Source organism: Oncorhynchus mykiss, chromosome 5, assembly GCF_057628025.1.
Source record: "Oncorhynchus mykiss isolate SJ-2025 chromosome 5, ASM5762802v1, whole genome shotgun sequence".
NCBI classification, from domain to species: domain Eukaryota; kingdom Metazoa; phylum Chordata; class Actinopteri; order Salmoniformes; family Salmonidae; genus Oncorhynchus; species Oncorhynchus mykiss.
Genome location: NC_143026.1, coordinates 80,303,884 through 80,321,639, shown reverse-complemented (window position 1 = coordinate 80,321,639; position 17,756 = coordinate 80,303,884). Strand labels below are relative to the sequence as shown.

The window sequence follows — 17,756 nt, the reverse complement described above, 5'->3', positions numbered from 1 at the left end:
AAACTGTGCCAATATATCCTCCAAACACCGGCTTTGAATGCATTATGACTTTTATGCATTAAGTTAATAAGTTACAAACATATTCAAATAATGACTGTCATTAAAAACTTTATTTTTATGAAATCATTCATACTATTTCATCTGTCCACGAGATATGGTCCCAACACAAGTACAGGGCTGCTGCTCAAGCCGGCTGGTCGTTCGTTCTATTGCTTCGGTTGCCAGAAACGCAACCCAGTTGTTAAGTATTTTTGTTCTAAATCTATGGATGCAACCCAGTCATTCATTCTAAATGTTCCATTGCCATGATGGCTAGCAATGTTCTTATCCCTTGCTTGCTAGCTAGCCAACTTTGGTTAACAGCATTCGCATTCGCGTTTGTTTAATCTTTTTTCTAGTGAATATTTTTTGATACACCCATAACAATGAGCTAATGATGTGCGATTTCACCTGGCATAGAACATGTGCTCTCTCACCATTCCACTATTCAAAATAGATAGCCAACAACACAGCTAACACAACCACTTCAAACTGAAGCTGGAATGACAGAAAACAAACTGCATTTCGTGTTTTTCTATTGATATTTTCTTTGTATACAGTTGAAGTGGGAAGTCTACATATACCTTAGCAAAATACGTTTAAACTCAGTTTTTCACTATTCTTGACATTTAATCCTAGTAAAAATGCCCTGTCTTAGGTCAGTTAGGATCACCACTTTATTTTAAGAACGTGAAATGTCAGAATAATAGCAGAGAGATTTATTTCAGCTTTTATTTATTTCATCACATTCCCAGTGGGTCAGAAGTTTACATACACTCAATTAGTATGTGGTAGCATTGCCTTTAAATTGTTTAACTTGGGTCAAACGTTTTGGGTAGCCTTCCACAAGCTTCTCACAATAAGTTTGGTGAATTTTGGCCAATTCTTCCTGGCACGTCTTTTCAGTTCTGCCCACAAATTTTCTATAGGATTGAGGTCAGAGCTTTGTGATGGACACTCCAATACCTTGCCATTGTTGTCCTTAATCCATTTTGCCAAAACTTTGGAAGTATGCCTGGGGTCATTGTCCATTTGGAAGACCCATTTGCGACCAAGCTTTAACTTCCTGACTGATGTCTTGAGATGTTGCTTCAATATATCCACATAATCTTTCTTCCTCGTGAAGCCATCCATTTTGTGAAGTGCACCAGTCCCTCCTGCAGCCAAGCACCCCCACAACATGTTGCTGCCACCCCTGTGCTTCACGGCTGGGATGATGCTCTTCGGCTTGCAAGCCTCCCCCTTTTTCCTCCAAACACAGAGATGGTCAATATGGCTGAACAGTTCTATTTTTGTTTCATCCGACCAGAGGACATTGCTCCAAAAAGTACGATCTTTGTCCCCATGTGCGGTTGCAAACCATAGTCTGGCTTTTTTATGGTGGTTTTGGAGCAGTGACTACTTCCTTGCTGAGCGGCTTTTCAGGTTATGTTGAGGTTATGTTGATATATACTTTTTTTTACTGTGGATATATATACTCTTGTACCTGTTTCCTCCAGCATCTTCACAAGGTCCTTTGCTGTTGTTCTGGGATTGATTTGCACTTTTCGCACCAAAGTACGTTCATCTCTAGGAGACAGAACACGTCTCCTTCCTGAGCGGTATGACAGCTGTGTGGTCCAATGGTGTTTATACTTGCGTACTATTGTTTGTACAGATGAGTGTGGTACCTTCAGGCATTTGGAAATTGCTCCCAAGGATGAACCAGACTTGTGGAGTTCTACAATTTTTTTCTGAGGTCTTGGCTGGTTTCTTTTGATTTTCCCATAATGTCAAGCAATGAGGCACTGAGTTTGAAGGTAGGCCTTGAAATACATCCACAGGTACACCTCCAATTGACTCAAATGTTGTCAATTAGCCTTTCAGAAGCTTCTACAGCCATTACATCATTTTCTGGAATTTTCTAAGCTGTTCAAGGGCACAGTCTTAGTGTATGTAAACTTCTGACCCACTGGAAATGTGATACAGTGAATTTTAAGTGAAATAATCTGGATGTAAACAATTGTTGGAAAAATGAATTGTGTCGTGCACAAAGTAGATGTCCTAACCGACTTGCCAAAACTATAGTTTGTTAACAAGACATGTGGTTGAAAAACGAGTTTTAATGACTCCAACCTTAGTGTATGTAAACTTCCGACTTCAACCGTACATCCATAACAATTATGCTGAATCATGATTCCACTGGCTGAGAAAAGCTGCCAGCTATGACTCCCGACACGTTCATTACCATAGGACAACTGGAGATCAAATTTCAATATTGAAACAATGTTGGAGAAAATGTTGGAGAGACAGACAGCAAGGTTATTACAAATCTCCACTGTTGAAAACCAAATTCTAGTCTAAAGATAATGCCAAGATGCTTTTTACAGTGTAGATCTAGTATATACAGAACATTTCCTGGCTGAGCTGATGAGACAGTGGAATGCGCTGTCAGAAGGAACAGAATAAATAAGCATTTCAACATCATAGATTTAGCCGGTGGTAAGTTATTAATTATAAACTGGGTGGTTTGAGCTCTGAATTGATTGGCTGAAGGCCATGGTATATCAGACCGTATACCACATGTATGACAAAACATTGATTTTTACTGCACTAATTACAATTGGTAACCAGTTTATAATCGCAATAAGGCACCTTGGGGGTTTGTGATATATGGCCAAAATACCACAGCTAAGGGCTGTGTCCAGTCACTCCGTGGTGCGTCGTGCATAAGAACAGCCCTTAGCTGTGGTATATTGGCCACACCTCCTCGGGCCTTATTGCTTAAATAGAAACTGTCTGGAATGCGGTTTTAACCAATCATTATCCAGGATTAGACCCACCCGTTGTATAAATGTGATAGTACTGTATTCAAACACATACTTAATCACATTCTTAAGATAATTGCAATACTTGAATCAACCTAAGATATTAACAAACATACTGAATGTAACAGTAAAGGTAGCATAAAAGAGGGGTTCAGTGTTGAATGGACATTAAAAGTTAATGGTACTAATTACTTGTTTTAAAATAATAATCTTTATCATACTTTTTTAAATCAATTAACATTACAATTACAGCAATGTTAGATGGTGACATCATGGTGTAAGCTTCTGATGAGAATGTGTGGCAGTAAATCTAACCAGTCTCAGACACAGTAGGAGAGAGGGTTTTTCTCTTTTCAGAATCACTCTCATTCTTTCTGGCAGCCCTAGCTATTTTTAAGCCTCTTCTTGCATTGCTAGCTGTCTTCCCTTAAGACTATAAACTCTTTTTGTGTCGACAACACATTTTTAGACTCGCCGATGTGCAACCACACCGAGCACCTAACTGTGATCTGACAGTGAGTGTATGTACCCCATCCTTCCTGAACAACACACATACACACATACATACAAACACACACACACACACACACACACACACACACACACACACACACACAGTGAGGAGCAACCGGGAATTTTCCACTTTCTGTCTTATTAATTCCTTCCATTAGAAATCCTCCTAAATTTGACGTGAAGCATGTCATGTTCATTAGAGAGAGTGCTGCTCCCCCCTAGGATGCTGTGCAGTAATGAGATCACTGTGTGTGTGTGTGTGTGTGTGTGTGTGTGTGTGTGTGTGTGTGTGTGTGTGTGTGTGTGTACGTGCGTGCGTGCGTGTGGGTGGTTGTGTGTAACACTAAAATGGGGCTCTCAGGAGAAAACCCCAAACAACATGATTGCATTAGCATGTCTGGTTCACGGGTTCACCCTCTTTGTTGTCTAGCTACCTCACCCCAGCCTTGACCTCCACATATATCAACCAAGACTAATAAATGTGATTTATTATTGCATGTATTAGTTACCATGATACAATATTCTACTAACTAACTTGTAAGTGTAAGACATTAATTAAACTTCTTCAGGATTGGTGGATCCCCTGTGGGAAGGTTGAGCTAACATAGGCTAATGCAATAAGCATGAGGTTGTAAGTAACAAGAAAATTTCCCAGGACATAGAAATAACTGATATTGGCAGAAAGCTTAAATTCTTGTTAATCTAACTGCACTGTCCAATTTACAGTAGCTACTACAGTGAAAAGAATGTGGGCAGTCTTGATACAACAGTTTGAACAGAAATGCAATAGTTCATTGGATCAGTCTAAAACATTGCACATACACTAATGCCATCATGTGCCCAAAATCTAAATTGCACCTTGGGCTGGAATAATGCATTATGGCCTTTCTCTTGCATTTCAAACTGATGGAACAAAAAAAATACATTGTATTTGTCTGTATTACCTTTTATCAGATCTAATGTGTTATATTTTCCTACATTATTTTCACATTTCCACAAGCTTCAAAGTGTTTCCTTTCAAATGGTACCAAGAATATGCATTTCCTTGCTTCAGGGCCTGAGCAACAGGCAGTTAGATTTGGGTATGAAAATATTTCAGTTGTTGTGTATATTACATTTGTCTTGTTTTTTTCATTCAAGTCATCATCTCATCTCTATAGAGCTGCTGCCTATGCTGTCTGACAAAATCACTATTTTAGTAGAGCTTCAAAGTAAATAAGGCACACTTTTATGACTACTGAATACCAACTATCAATCACTTAGATCTTGTATTTTCAATATATATACCTTGCGAAGCAACAACTGCTCTCTATATCCACTCACCATCACGCGATATTCTGTCTTTTCCATTTCAGGCATAAAATAAACGCAGGACAAGTAAATGAGCCATGGATTATGGTAACTGTAGTTAATTACCACGTTTAATGCGCTAAACTATGTTGAATATTAGCCTGTTGGAAACTACAACTCCCTACCCCATTGCACAGTTCAGGCTGGATCAAATTTATCTCTAGAGAAATTGCAATGTGCAATGGTGAAGAAAATGCACTGTTCAAAGGGTAGCAAAAAAGCCAGCTATGCTGTACTGTAGTCACCCTGGGGTAGCATGGACATCAACCATGTTTGTTTTGTCAACAGAGAGAAACAGTTGACATTCCTAGGCTAACAATGCCCCAACCCAACGGCCATGGGTAGAGGGGTTGGGGGAAGGTGGCCTGATCTCTACTCACTGTAACACGTGTGCTAGTATACCTGCATGTGTTTTATGCATTGTTGCATCATTGCAGTACTACTGTACTACGCTACTACTACTAACCTACTGTACTACTGTACTGCACTACTACTACTACTAACCTACTGTACTACTGTACTGCACTACTACTACTACTGACCTACTGTATTATTGTACTACTGTACTACACTACTACTACTAACCTACTGTACTACTGTACTACACTACTACTACTACTAACCTACTGTATTATTGTACTACTGTACTACACTACTACTACTACTAACCTACTGTATTATTGTACTACTGTACTACACTACTACTACTAACCTACTGTACTACTGTACTGCACTACTAATAACCTACTGTAGTACTGTACTACACTACTACTACTACGAACCTACTAACATACTGTACTACTGTACTGCACTACTACTACTACTAACCTACTGCACTACTGTACTACACTACTACTAACCTACTAACCTACTGTACTGCACTACTACTACTAGTAACTTACTGTACTACTGTACTGCACTACTACTACTACTAACTTACTCTACTACACTACTACTACTACTAACCTACTGTACATTGAGCCAGCAGCATACCACCCTTCATACTACCGTGCATTCCTGGATGGGAGACCAGATGCTGCTGGAAGTGGTGTTGGAGGGCCAGTAGGAGGCACTCTTTCCTCTGGTCTTAAAAAATATCCCAATTGGGGACACGGCCCTGTGTAGGGTGCTGTCTTTCGGATGGGACGTTAAACGGGTGTCCTGACTCTCTGAGGTCATTAAAGATCCCATGGCACTTATCGTAAGAGTAGGGGTGATAACCCCGGTGTCCTGGCTAAATTCCCAATTCGGGCCTCAAACCATCACGGTCACCTAATAATCCCCAGCTTACAATTGGCTCATTCATCCCCCTCCTCTCCCTTGTAACTATTCCCCAGGTCGTTGCTGCAAATGAGAACATGTTCTCAACTTACCTGGTAAAATAACGGATAAATAAATATAACTACTAACCTACTGTACTACTACTACTATCCGACTGTACTACTCTACTACACTACTACTAACCTACTGTACTGCGCTAATACCACCACTGTACTGCGCTACTACTAACCTACTGCACTACTACTACTACTAACCCACTGTACTGCACTACTACTACTAACCTACTGCACTACTACTACTATGAATATACTATACTACTGTACCGCACTAACCACTAACCTACTGTAATGTAGTACTACTAACCTACTGCACTACTACTAACCTACTGTACTACTGTAATGTAGTACTACTAACCTACTGTAATGCACTACTACTACTAACATACTGTACTACTGTACTGCACTACTACTACTACAACTAACCTACTGTAATGTAGTACTACTACTACTAACCTACTGTACTGCACTACTACTACTACTAACCTACTGTAATGTAGTACTAACCTGCTGTACTACTGTACTGCACTACTACTACTACTAACCTACTGTACAGCATTACTACTAACCTACTGTACTGCATTACTACTACCACTACTGTACTACTACTACTAACCTACTGCACTACTACTAACCTACTATACTGCATTACTACTACCACTACTGTACTACTACTACTAACCTACTGTACTGCATTACTACTACTACTAACCTACTGCACTACTGTACAGCACAACTACTACCACTAACCTACTGTACTACTGTACTGCACTACTACTAACACACTGTACTGCACTACCACTACTACTACTAATCTACTGTACTACTGTACTGCACTACTACAACCACTAACCTACTGCACTACTACTAACCTACTGTACTGCACTGCTACTACTACTACTAACATATTGTACTACTGTACTGCACTACAACTACTATTAACTTACGGTACTACTGTACTACACTACTACTACTACTAACCTACTGTACTACTGCACTGCACTACTACTACTACTACTACTACTACTAACCTACTGTACTGTACTGCACTACTACTAACCTACTGTACTGCACTACTACTACTAACCTACTGTACTACTGTACTGTACTGCACTACTACTACTAACCTACTGTACTGCACTACTACTACTAACCTACTGTACTACTGTACTGTACTGCACTACTACTAGCCTACTGTACTACTGTACTGCAGTACTACTACTACTAACCTACTGTACTACTGTACTACTACTACTACTACTACTAGCCTACTGTACTACTGTACTGCACTACTACTACTACTAACCTACTGTACTGCATTACTACTACCACTACTGTACTACTACTACTAACCTACTGCACTACTACTAACCTACTGTACTGCATTACTACTACTACCAACCTACTGCACTACTGTACAGCACAACTACTACCACTAACCTACTGTACTACTGTACTGCACTACTACTAACACACTGTACTGCACTACCACTACTACTACTAATCTACTGTACTACTGTACTGCACTACTACAACCACTAACCTACTGCACTACTACTAACCTACTGTACTGCACTGCTACTACTACTACTAACATATTGTACTACTGTACTGCACTACAACTACTATTAACTTACGGTACTACTGTACTACACTACTACTACTACTAACCTACTGTACTACTGCACTGCACTACTACTACTACTACTACTACTACTAACCTACTGTACTGTACTGCACTACTACTAACCTACTGTACTGCACTACTACTACTAACCTACTGTACTACTGTACTGTACTGCACTACTACTACTAACCTACTGTACTGCACTACTACTACTAACCTACTGTACTACTGTACTGTACTGCACTACTACTAGCCTACTGTACTACTGTACTGCAGTACTACTACTACTAACCTACTGTACTACTGTACTACTACTACTACTACTACTAGCCTACTGTACTACTGTACTGCACTACTACTACCACTAACCTACTAACCTACTGCACTGCACTACTACTAACCTACTGTGCTGCATTACAACTAACCTACTGTGCTAGACTACTACTAGTACTACTAACCTACTGTTCTGCTGTACAGCACTACTACTACTACTACTACTAACCTACTGTACTGCACTACTACTACTACTAACCTACTGTACTGCACTACTACTACTAACCTACTGTACTACTGCACTGCACTACCACTAGTACTACTAACCTACTGTACTGCACTACTACAACCACTAACCTACTAACCTACTGTACTGCACTACTACTAACCTACTGTACAACTGTACTGCACAACTACTACCACTAACCTACTGTACTGCACTACTACTAACCTACTGTACTACTGTACTGCACTACTACTACTACTAACTTATGAACCTACTGTACTGCACTACTTCTTACCTACTGTACTACTGTACTGCACTACTACTAACCTACTGTAATGTACTACTAATACTACTAACCTTCTGTACTACTGTACTACAGTACTGCACTACTACTACTAACCTACTGTACTGCACTACTACTACTACTAACCTACGAACCTACTGTAATGCACTACTACTACTAACCTACTGTACTACTGTACTGAACTACTACTACTACTAACCTACTGTACTACTGTACCGCACTACTAGTACTACTAACCTACTGTATGACTCTACTGCACTACTACTACTACTAACCTACTGTAATGCACTACTACTACTAACCTACTGTACTACTGTACTGCACTACTACTAACCTACTGTACTACACTACTAGTACTACTAACATACTGTACTACTGTACTGCACTACTACTAAGCTACTGTACTGCACTACTACTACTACTACTAACTTACTGTACTACTGTACTGCACTACTACTACTACTAACTACTGTATTACTATACTGCACTACTACTACTACTAACCTACTGTATTACTATACTGCACTACTACTACTAACCTACTGTATTACTATACTGCACTACTACTACTACTAACCTACTGTATTACTATACTGCACTACTACTACTACTAACCTACTGTATTACTATACTGCACTACTACTACTACTAACCTACTGTACTATTGTAATGTACAGGTAACTGCCAAAATAAAGGAAACACTTGAGCAAATGATGGATGCAAAGTATAAAAGCAGGTGCTTCCACAAAGGTGTGGTTCCAGAGTTAATTAAGCAATTACGATCCCATCCCCAATGACGGGATGGTGGCCCGAGTTCACAAGTTAGGGAACCACTGGACTAGACTCAGATTCCTACTGTATACTTGAGAGTACTATTCCTACTGGTACTTGAGAGTACTAGAAGTATGCCATTAGAAGAGGAAGGTTGGTTGGTTGAGGATGGGTTAGAACAACATGAATGCTGAAAAGGCTGCGTGATAGAGAAGCTCTTAGAATCACTGGAATTCATTCACTGAATAAGAAGCCCAGAACAAACAGAGTGAGAGTGTTCCTTTTGAACACAAAACACTTTCCTCAGAACACAAAACCTGAAAGGGTTCTCAAGACTCCACACTATTTCCAGACTGTCTCAAGTCAGATATCTCAACATTTGTAAAAGCAGCGAGAGATTGGAGAGATTCCACAAGACAACATCTCATGATACTAATGTGAGTGAACAGCAGAGAGAGATCAGACACCAGCACTGCTGACGGATCACAACAGGATGGATCATTAGATAGCTAAGATCTGTTTTGGTTGGGAGAGATATATATAACAGTGAACAAACAGAACACTTAGTTCAAGCAGTGATTTGATTCATTTCATGTGTCACAGCATTGTTTCCTTAACATCCTCACTTTACAAAGTGATAAATGTAGGCCTCGTGCCTACAACACTTTGTCTCTGGAAAATATCTCTGCAAAGCCATACTACTACATGCCAATAGAGGAGCAATCCCAGAAAGCAACAGTGGTTGATGTCAAATGAACCCGTTTACAACCAGTTCTACAGTCTTGTATTGACGTCATTTAAATTTTGACAATAATGACTTCATTTGGATCGTAGGAAATAGAAAGGAGGGCGGGTCAATCGCTGGCCATAAAACACTGCACATTCCTCTCTGGTGTATCTCAGGTGCAGGTATCCACAGGAAGAGAATTAGAGAATCTCTATGGTGAATCTCCAAGGTCTAGGACTAGGCTTAATCTGGGTCTAGGAAATCAGCCTTACAGTCTATGGAAAAGACCACTCCAAGCTATACAATAACAGGCAGAATATTCTCTATGGAGGTCATATTTTAGACTGTCAGTGTAAATAAGAATTTGTTCTTAACTGACTTTGCTAATTAAATAAAGGCTAAATAAAATAAAAATATAAATATAATGGTGTTTATTCACTGTCTGCGTGGTAGATGTCAGGCTGCAAGGAGCCTGATTGAAATGACCTAATGGTGGTGTATCCCTAGATATACAACAAGACTTCTCTATGGTGTATCCCTAGATATACAACAAGACTTCTCTATGGTGTATCCCTAGATATACAACAAGACTTCTCTATGGTGTATCCCTAGAAATACAACAAGACTTCTATACCGCATATCTCTGGAGGTATCATTGATATCATTGTGTTACTCACTGTCTGCGTGGGATGGTGATGGCAGGGCCAGACTGCCCAGTAGTAGGATAAATGTGGCCCCCCTCGCGAGGGGAGATTGTGCCCATCGGTGGCTCAGTGCCATGGTCCAGGTGTTGGCACGCCTCTCCTCTGCTCCTCTACCTACACTCCCGCTCTGCTCGATAGATAGCAGCTCACGCAATCATAGAGTGACACCTGAGAAAGGAGACAGAAGAGAGGTGGGGTTAATATTGCATGCTTTGTGATTTAGCATACAGCCTTATCCATAGACAATTACAATCTGTGCATTCAACTACATACTTAAGTAACACAACCACCACACAACCACTCTGTTGGTTAAAGTCCCACAGTCTCTCTGAAGGTTAAAGTCCCACAGTCTCTCTGAAGGTTGAGTGGAACAGTAGTGGAGAGGGTAGCAAGTTTTAAGTTCCTCGGCATACACATCACAGACAAACTGAATTGGTCCACTCACACAGACAGCATTGTGAAGAAGGCGCAGCAGCGCCTCTTCAACCTCAGGAGGCTGAAGAAATTTGGCTTGTCACCAAAAGCACTTACAAACTTCTACAGATGCACAATCGAGAGCATCCTGGCGGGCTGTATCACCGCCTGGTACGGCAACTGCTCCACCCTTAACCGTAAGGCTCTCCAGAGGGTAGTGAGGTCTGCACAACGCATCACCGGGGGCAAACTACCTGCCCTCCAGGACACCTACACCACCCGATGTCACAGGAAGGCCATAAAGATCATCAAGGACATCAACCACCCGAGCCACTGCCTGTTCACCCCGCTATCATCCAGAAGGCGAGGTCAGTACAGGTGCATCAAAGCTGGGACCGAGAGACTGAAAAACAGCTTCTATCTCAAGGCCATCAGACTGTTAAACAGCCACCACTAACATTGAGTGGCTGCTGCCAACACACTGACACTGACTCAACTCCAGCCACTTTAATAATGGGAATTGATGGGAAATTATGTAAATATATCACTAGCCACTTTAAACAATGCTACCTTATATAATGTTACTTACCCTACATTATTCATCTCATATGCAGACGTATATACTGTACTCTGTATCATCGACTGTATCCTTATGTAATACATGTATCACTAGCCACTTTAACTATGCCACTTTGTTTACATACTCATCTCATATGTATATACTGTACTCAATACCATCTACTGTATCTTGCCTATGCTGCTCTGTATCATCACTCATTCATATATCCTTATGTACATATTCTTTATCCCCTTACACTGTGTACAAGACAGTAGTTTTGGAATTGTTAGTCAGTCTCTCTGATGGTTAAAGTCCCACAGTCTCTCTGAAGGTTAAAGTCCCACAGTCTCTCTGTTGGTTGAAGACCCACAGTCTCTCTGATGGTTAAAGTCCCACAGTCTCTCTGATGGTTAAAGTCCCACAGTCTCTCTGAAGGTTAAATTCCCACAGTCTCTCTGTTGGTTGAAGACCCACAGTCTCTCTGATGGTTAAAGTCCCACAGTCTCTCTGATGGTTAAAGTCCCACAGTCTCTCTGATGGTTAAAGTCCCACCGTCTCTCTGTTGGTTAAAGTCCCACAGTCTCTCTGATGGTTAAAGTCCCACCGTCTCTCTGTTGGTTAAAGTCCCACAGTCTCTCTGATGGTTAAAGTCCCACAGTCTCTCTGATGGTTAAAGTCCCACCATCTCTCTGTTGGTTAAAGTCCCACAGTCTCTCTGATGGTTAAAGTCCCACAGTCTCTCTGTTGGTTAAAGTCCCACAGTCTCTCTGATGATTAAAGTCTCACAGTCTCTCACACACACAAACAAACACACACCCACACACATAGACCCCCCCCTCCCTCCCCCACACACACACACAGACCCACACACACATACACACACGAATTAGTCATCTTCAGCATGCTAACAGTTGAGCACCTCCCTCTCACAAATGGACAGCAAATCACAAAAGGCACCATGCTTATGCAAGCCAGTTATGTCATTATCCTCCCATTTGTCTCAGATAGACAGAGCCAAACATGAACTACAATGGCTGCTGTGCTGCCAAGCCTGCCATAGGTACAGCCAATCTCTGTTTGATGCCTGTCCAAGGCAGAGACAACCAGGAAGGTTTAACTCTTAAATCCCTATTGGCTCCTGTCAACAGTAGCTCACTAAATAGAGAATAGGATGCCATTTGTGACGTATTCTCCTTGGTGCCACTGCCATGCCAGCCCCATACAGCAGCTCTAAATGTCTTCACGACGGTGAAGGAAAATGACTAACGCCTCGGTGCTCTCCATTTATCCCGGCTTATTCCCATGTTATTACAGGGAATCATTCACCTGGAACGGAAAGCCTGCACCGAGGCGCTACGGCACCCAGCTCACAACTCCACTGATTCCTCATCAGTGTGTGTGTGTGTGTGTGTGTGTGTGTGTGTGTGTGTGTGTGTGTGTGTGTGTGTGTGTGTGTTGTGTGTGTGTGTGTGTGTGTGTGTGTGTGTGTGTGTGTGTGTGTGTGTGTGTGTGTGTTCAGAGCGGAGGTGGAGGTGGGGCAAACTGCAACCACTCAGGCTTGTCCTAACCACTCCCTTCTACCTCCCTACTCACACAAAAAGGGGAACAGTGTAGTAGCCGGGCAGGGTTGTATTTGTCCCTCATTTCCCTGCTTCCTCAACCCAAAAAATACAGAAACATTTTTTTTGGGTGAATGCTGCCTTTCATGGAGATACAGCCAGATAGTGGGAGGTGAATGTACTGCCACTCTTAAGCCATTAATTTGAAGAAAGTGTTGTCATCTTTGTGGAAAACCTATAATTGAATTGAGGAGAGAGACATTGTTTAGGCCTACATCAGTCACTTTCAGCCTGAATAACTGCATATCATTTGACTTGACAGACAGTAACTTACAAAGAACATGTTCATAACAAGAAGAAAGGCAAAATATGACTTGCATGTGAGCTTCTCTCTCTCTCTCTTTCTCTCTCTTTCTCTCTCTTTCTCTCCCTCTCTTTTCCCTTATTCCCACGGTTCTGGCAAAAACTTCAGCAATTACAGAACAAACACATCTTTGAAACTTTGAATCGTGACGTGCATTTTGCCGGCTCACTCTGAGATGAAGGCAATGGGAGGACAAAGAGTTTGGTTGAAAGTATCTCACGGCATCAACGGCAACAGTGCTCTCTGCTCCAAATCATCTCTATTGTGTCTCCGAACAAGATGGTGCCACTGCATCAAACCTGATCACTGATCACAGCTAGCTAGGGAGTCATCACTTTCATCTGAGACTTCATTGATTCAATAACACCTCTAACTTTCACCCATCTCGGCAAACAGACTCATGAAACATACATTGCCTGACTGCGACTTGCTGGAACTGACATTATTATTTCATACTTTGCATGTTGTTTTCTCCAGTGAAGCTTCAACAAACAAAGTCTCAAAATGAACAACATGAAGATTAGGATTGTTTTCCATTGTGCCCTAATGAACATAACCCAGGTTTAGAGAACCATCTCTACGGGTTTGAAAATAGAGGCGTTCTTCAGTGACGAGGAGAGACAAACAAGCATACTCAGTCACTCCACATAAAGGCTACCTTCCTAGACCCGTGATGTTGTAGTGCTTTAGAGGCTTTCAGGGAAATGATAGCCACACGCACACAGCCACACACCCACACACCCACACACCCACACACACACACACATTAACAACGTTTACATTTCAATACATCATACTTAACACTGCACTTCGATACACAATACATCTGAATCTCACAGAGCTGCCATTTCATACTCATAAGTTCAATGAAGCCAATGAAACACACCAGTGACAATACGAACAGGTTGGGTGATATCTGAAGGGGTTCTTAGGGAAAACACTTCTTTAATCCTGCCAACATTATTTGACAGAGTACCATTACTCTTCATTCTTTTTATTCAAATCCCTTAAAGCGAAAGTTGAATGAGCCATTGACCTGGATTGGGCTGTGGTGAAAAGCTTTGAGAGATACTCTACTACCTCTCAGCTTCTACGTAAGATCGCTGACCTGTTTTTCTACCCTGTTCAACGAGGTCAAATCAGAGGTCAAATGTCCAAACAATAAGGTCTAAATCTGCAACTCCCTCGAACTACTACACAGCATCAGTCAAACACGAGACACTGTTGAAGTCTACAAACAACAGAACAACTGACACAACTCAGACGACACAACACCCCCCCTACAATTACTTAGAGTATCAAATTTCAGTCCAACACCAGGATTTTTTATTTATTTAAATCAACTAACTCTTGGGAGTTTCCTGTCTGCTTCGTTGCTTTGTCTCAATGACACCCTGTGAGGATTGGTGGGTCGAGAGAGTCAAAGTCAAGCGTGTTTACAGCTGAATGCTCTTTGGGGGGGACTGATATCTTCTCCCAGCAGACGGTGCAGGGTTGGGAGGATGTGACTTCTCTGGAAGAAGGTAACCCCCCGTAGGGAGAACCTCTCTCTCTCTCACTCTCTCGCTATCCTCTCACTCCTCTTTCTCTTTCCTCTCTCTCTTTCCTCTCTCTCTTTCCTCTCTCTCTCTCTCTCTCTCTCTCTCTCTCTCTCTCTCTCGCTCACCTATCTCTCTATTTATTTGGTCCCTGGAGCAAGGATTCTTCAGAGAGGGGCACCATTGAGGACAAACCATCTCTAGAGGGGGGAAAGTCTCATCCCCCACTACACAGAAAAAGGAGGATGATTTGGTGAAACACTATAGTATCTGAGATCCCTCAGCACTACTACATTTAGCTGGGTTCTCCTACACAGTCTACTGGCTGTCTACTACAGTGAAACCCCATTTAGCTGGGTTCTCCTACACAGTCTACTGGCTGTCTACTACAGTGAAACCTCATTTAGCTGGGTTCTCCTACACAGTCTACTGGCTGTCTACTACAGTGAAACCTCATTTATCTGGGTTCTCCTACACAGTCTATTGGCTGTCTACTACAGTGAAACCTCATTTAGCTGGGTTCTCCTACACAGTCTACTGGCTCTCTACTACAGTGAAACTTCATTTAGCTGGGTTCTCCTACACAGTCTACTGGCTGTCTACTACAGTGAAACCTCATTTAGCTGGGTTCTCCTACACAGTCTACTGGCTGTCTACTACAGTGAAACCTCATTTAGCTGGGTTCTCCTACACAGTCTACTGGCTGTCTACTACAGTGAAACCTCATTTAGCTGGGTTCTCCTACACAGTCTACTGGCTCTCTACTACAGTGAAACCTCATTTAGCTGGGTTCTCCTACACAGTCTACTGGCTGTCTACTACAGTGAAACCTCATTTAGCTGGGTTTTCCTACACAGTCTACTGGCTGTCTACTACAGTGAAACCTCATTTAGCTGGGTTCTCCTACACAGTCTACTGGCTGTCTACTACAGTGAAACCTCATTTAGCTGGGTTCTCCTACACAGTCTACTGGCTCTCTACTACAGTGAAACCTCATTTAGCTGGGTTCTCCTACACAGTCTACTGGCTGTCTACTACAGTGAAACCTCATTTAGCTGGGTTCTCCTACACAGTCTACTGGCTGTCTACTACAGTGAAACCTCATTTAGCTGGGTTCTCCTACACAGTCTACTGGCTGTCTACTACAGTGAAACCTCATTTAGCTGGGTTCTCCTACACAGTCTACTGGCTCTCTACTACAGTGAAACCTCATTTAGCTGGGTTCTCCTACACAGTCTACTGGCTGTCTACTACAGTGAAACTTCATTTAGCTGGGTTCTCCTACACAGTCTACTGGCTCTCTACTACAGTGAAACCTCATTTAGCTGGGTTCTCCTACACAGTCTACTGGCTGTCTACTACAGTGAAACCTCATTTAGCTGGGTTCTCCTACACAGTCTACTGGCTCTCTACTACAGTGAAACCTCATTTAGCTGGGTTCTCCTACACAGTCTACTGGCTCTCTACTACAGTGAAACCTCATTTAGCTGGGTTCTCCTACACAGTCTACTGGCTGTCTACTACAGTGAAACCTCATTTAGCTGGGTTCTCCTACACAGTCTACTGGCTCTCTACTACAGTGAAACCTCATTTAGCTGGGTTCTCCTACACAGTCTACTGGCTGTCTACTACAGTGAAACCTCATTTAGCTGGGTTCTCCTACACAGTCTACTGGCTCTCTACGACAGTGAAACCTCATTTAGCACTGCAAAGATCTAAGCAGGTGTGGGAGGTGTATTTTCACCCACGGCTCAGTCTGGTATTTGTGTGGCGCTTTCTGTTTTATAGAGAGACCCCCGCAGGCGTAATCTGAATGGACGACAGCATGGCAAACGCACACACACACTTTCTCTAACCTACTAGTATGAGTCAGACGCCTAATTGCAGTCTCCCTAAAATCCGGTCCATTCTGTAATGCACAACAAGAATGACCTTCAGCTTGATCATGAGTGTGTGACCAACCCTCAAGAGGTTGAGCGTGAGCGTCTGAAACTCCTAAAGTCACACAGTGAGAAACATGGTGGGTCCATAGCTGTCCTATGAAACATTTACAGCTTCTATCCTTCATTACACTTGCTGTGGAAGAATGAGAGAAGGTGATACTGGTGATTTGGAGGCGCTGAGGCCCAGCGTGATCTCAATCACGTTTAATGACATTGTTTGGATGGCTGACCATATGTGGGCTATAACAGGGGTCAAACACACCTTCTCTGTGTCTTTCTCTGGGGAGGAACATTACCATAGAACACTGGGAGCACGGACACCGTTGGAAGCGTCAAGACAGATGAAACTAAATGAATGTTTCTGTGCGAATTAAATAGTCATGTTTAGATTGTTTCATGAGTTCATAAAGAGCTATGAATGTTGATATGTTTCATTATACTGTAAGTGCTATTGTCACAGCAGATTTCCTCCTCTTCCTCTGAAGAGGTGAAACAAGGATCGAACCAATACGCAGCGTGGTAGGTGTCCATGATTTTCAATAAGAGAAACTAAACGTGAACTAACCAAAACAGTTCCGTGTGGCACAAACACTGACACAGGAAACAATCACCCACAAAATACCCAAAGAACATGGCTGCCTAAATATGGTTCCCAATCAGAGACAACGATAAACACCTGCCTCTGATTGAGAACCAATCTA

General features: G+C 42.0%; 1 protein-coding gene across 15 annotated transcripts in view; it reads right to left on the bottom strand.

The window, feature by feature from the left end:
• The window catches only part of LOC110524627 (receptor-type tyrosine-protein phosphatase F), a 385,125-nt gene that overhangs the window by 233,623 nt on the left and 133,746 nt on the right, over positions 1–17,756 (bottom strand). For all 15 annotated transcript variants that reach the window (XM_090236080.1, XM_090236084.1, XM_090236090.1 and 12 more), the window contains exon 2: positions 10,652–10,846. In XM_090236080.1, the coding sequence (XP_090092206.1) occupies positions 10,652–10,754 (103 nt within the window). In that variant the 5' untranslated portion in view covers positions 10,755–10,846. The remainder of the gene's footprint in view (positions 1–10,651; positions 10,847–17,756) is intronic.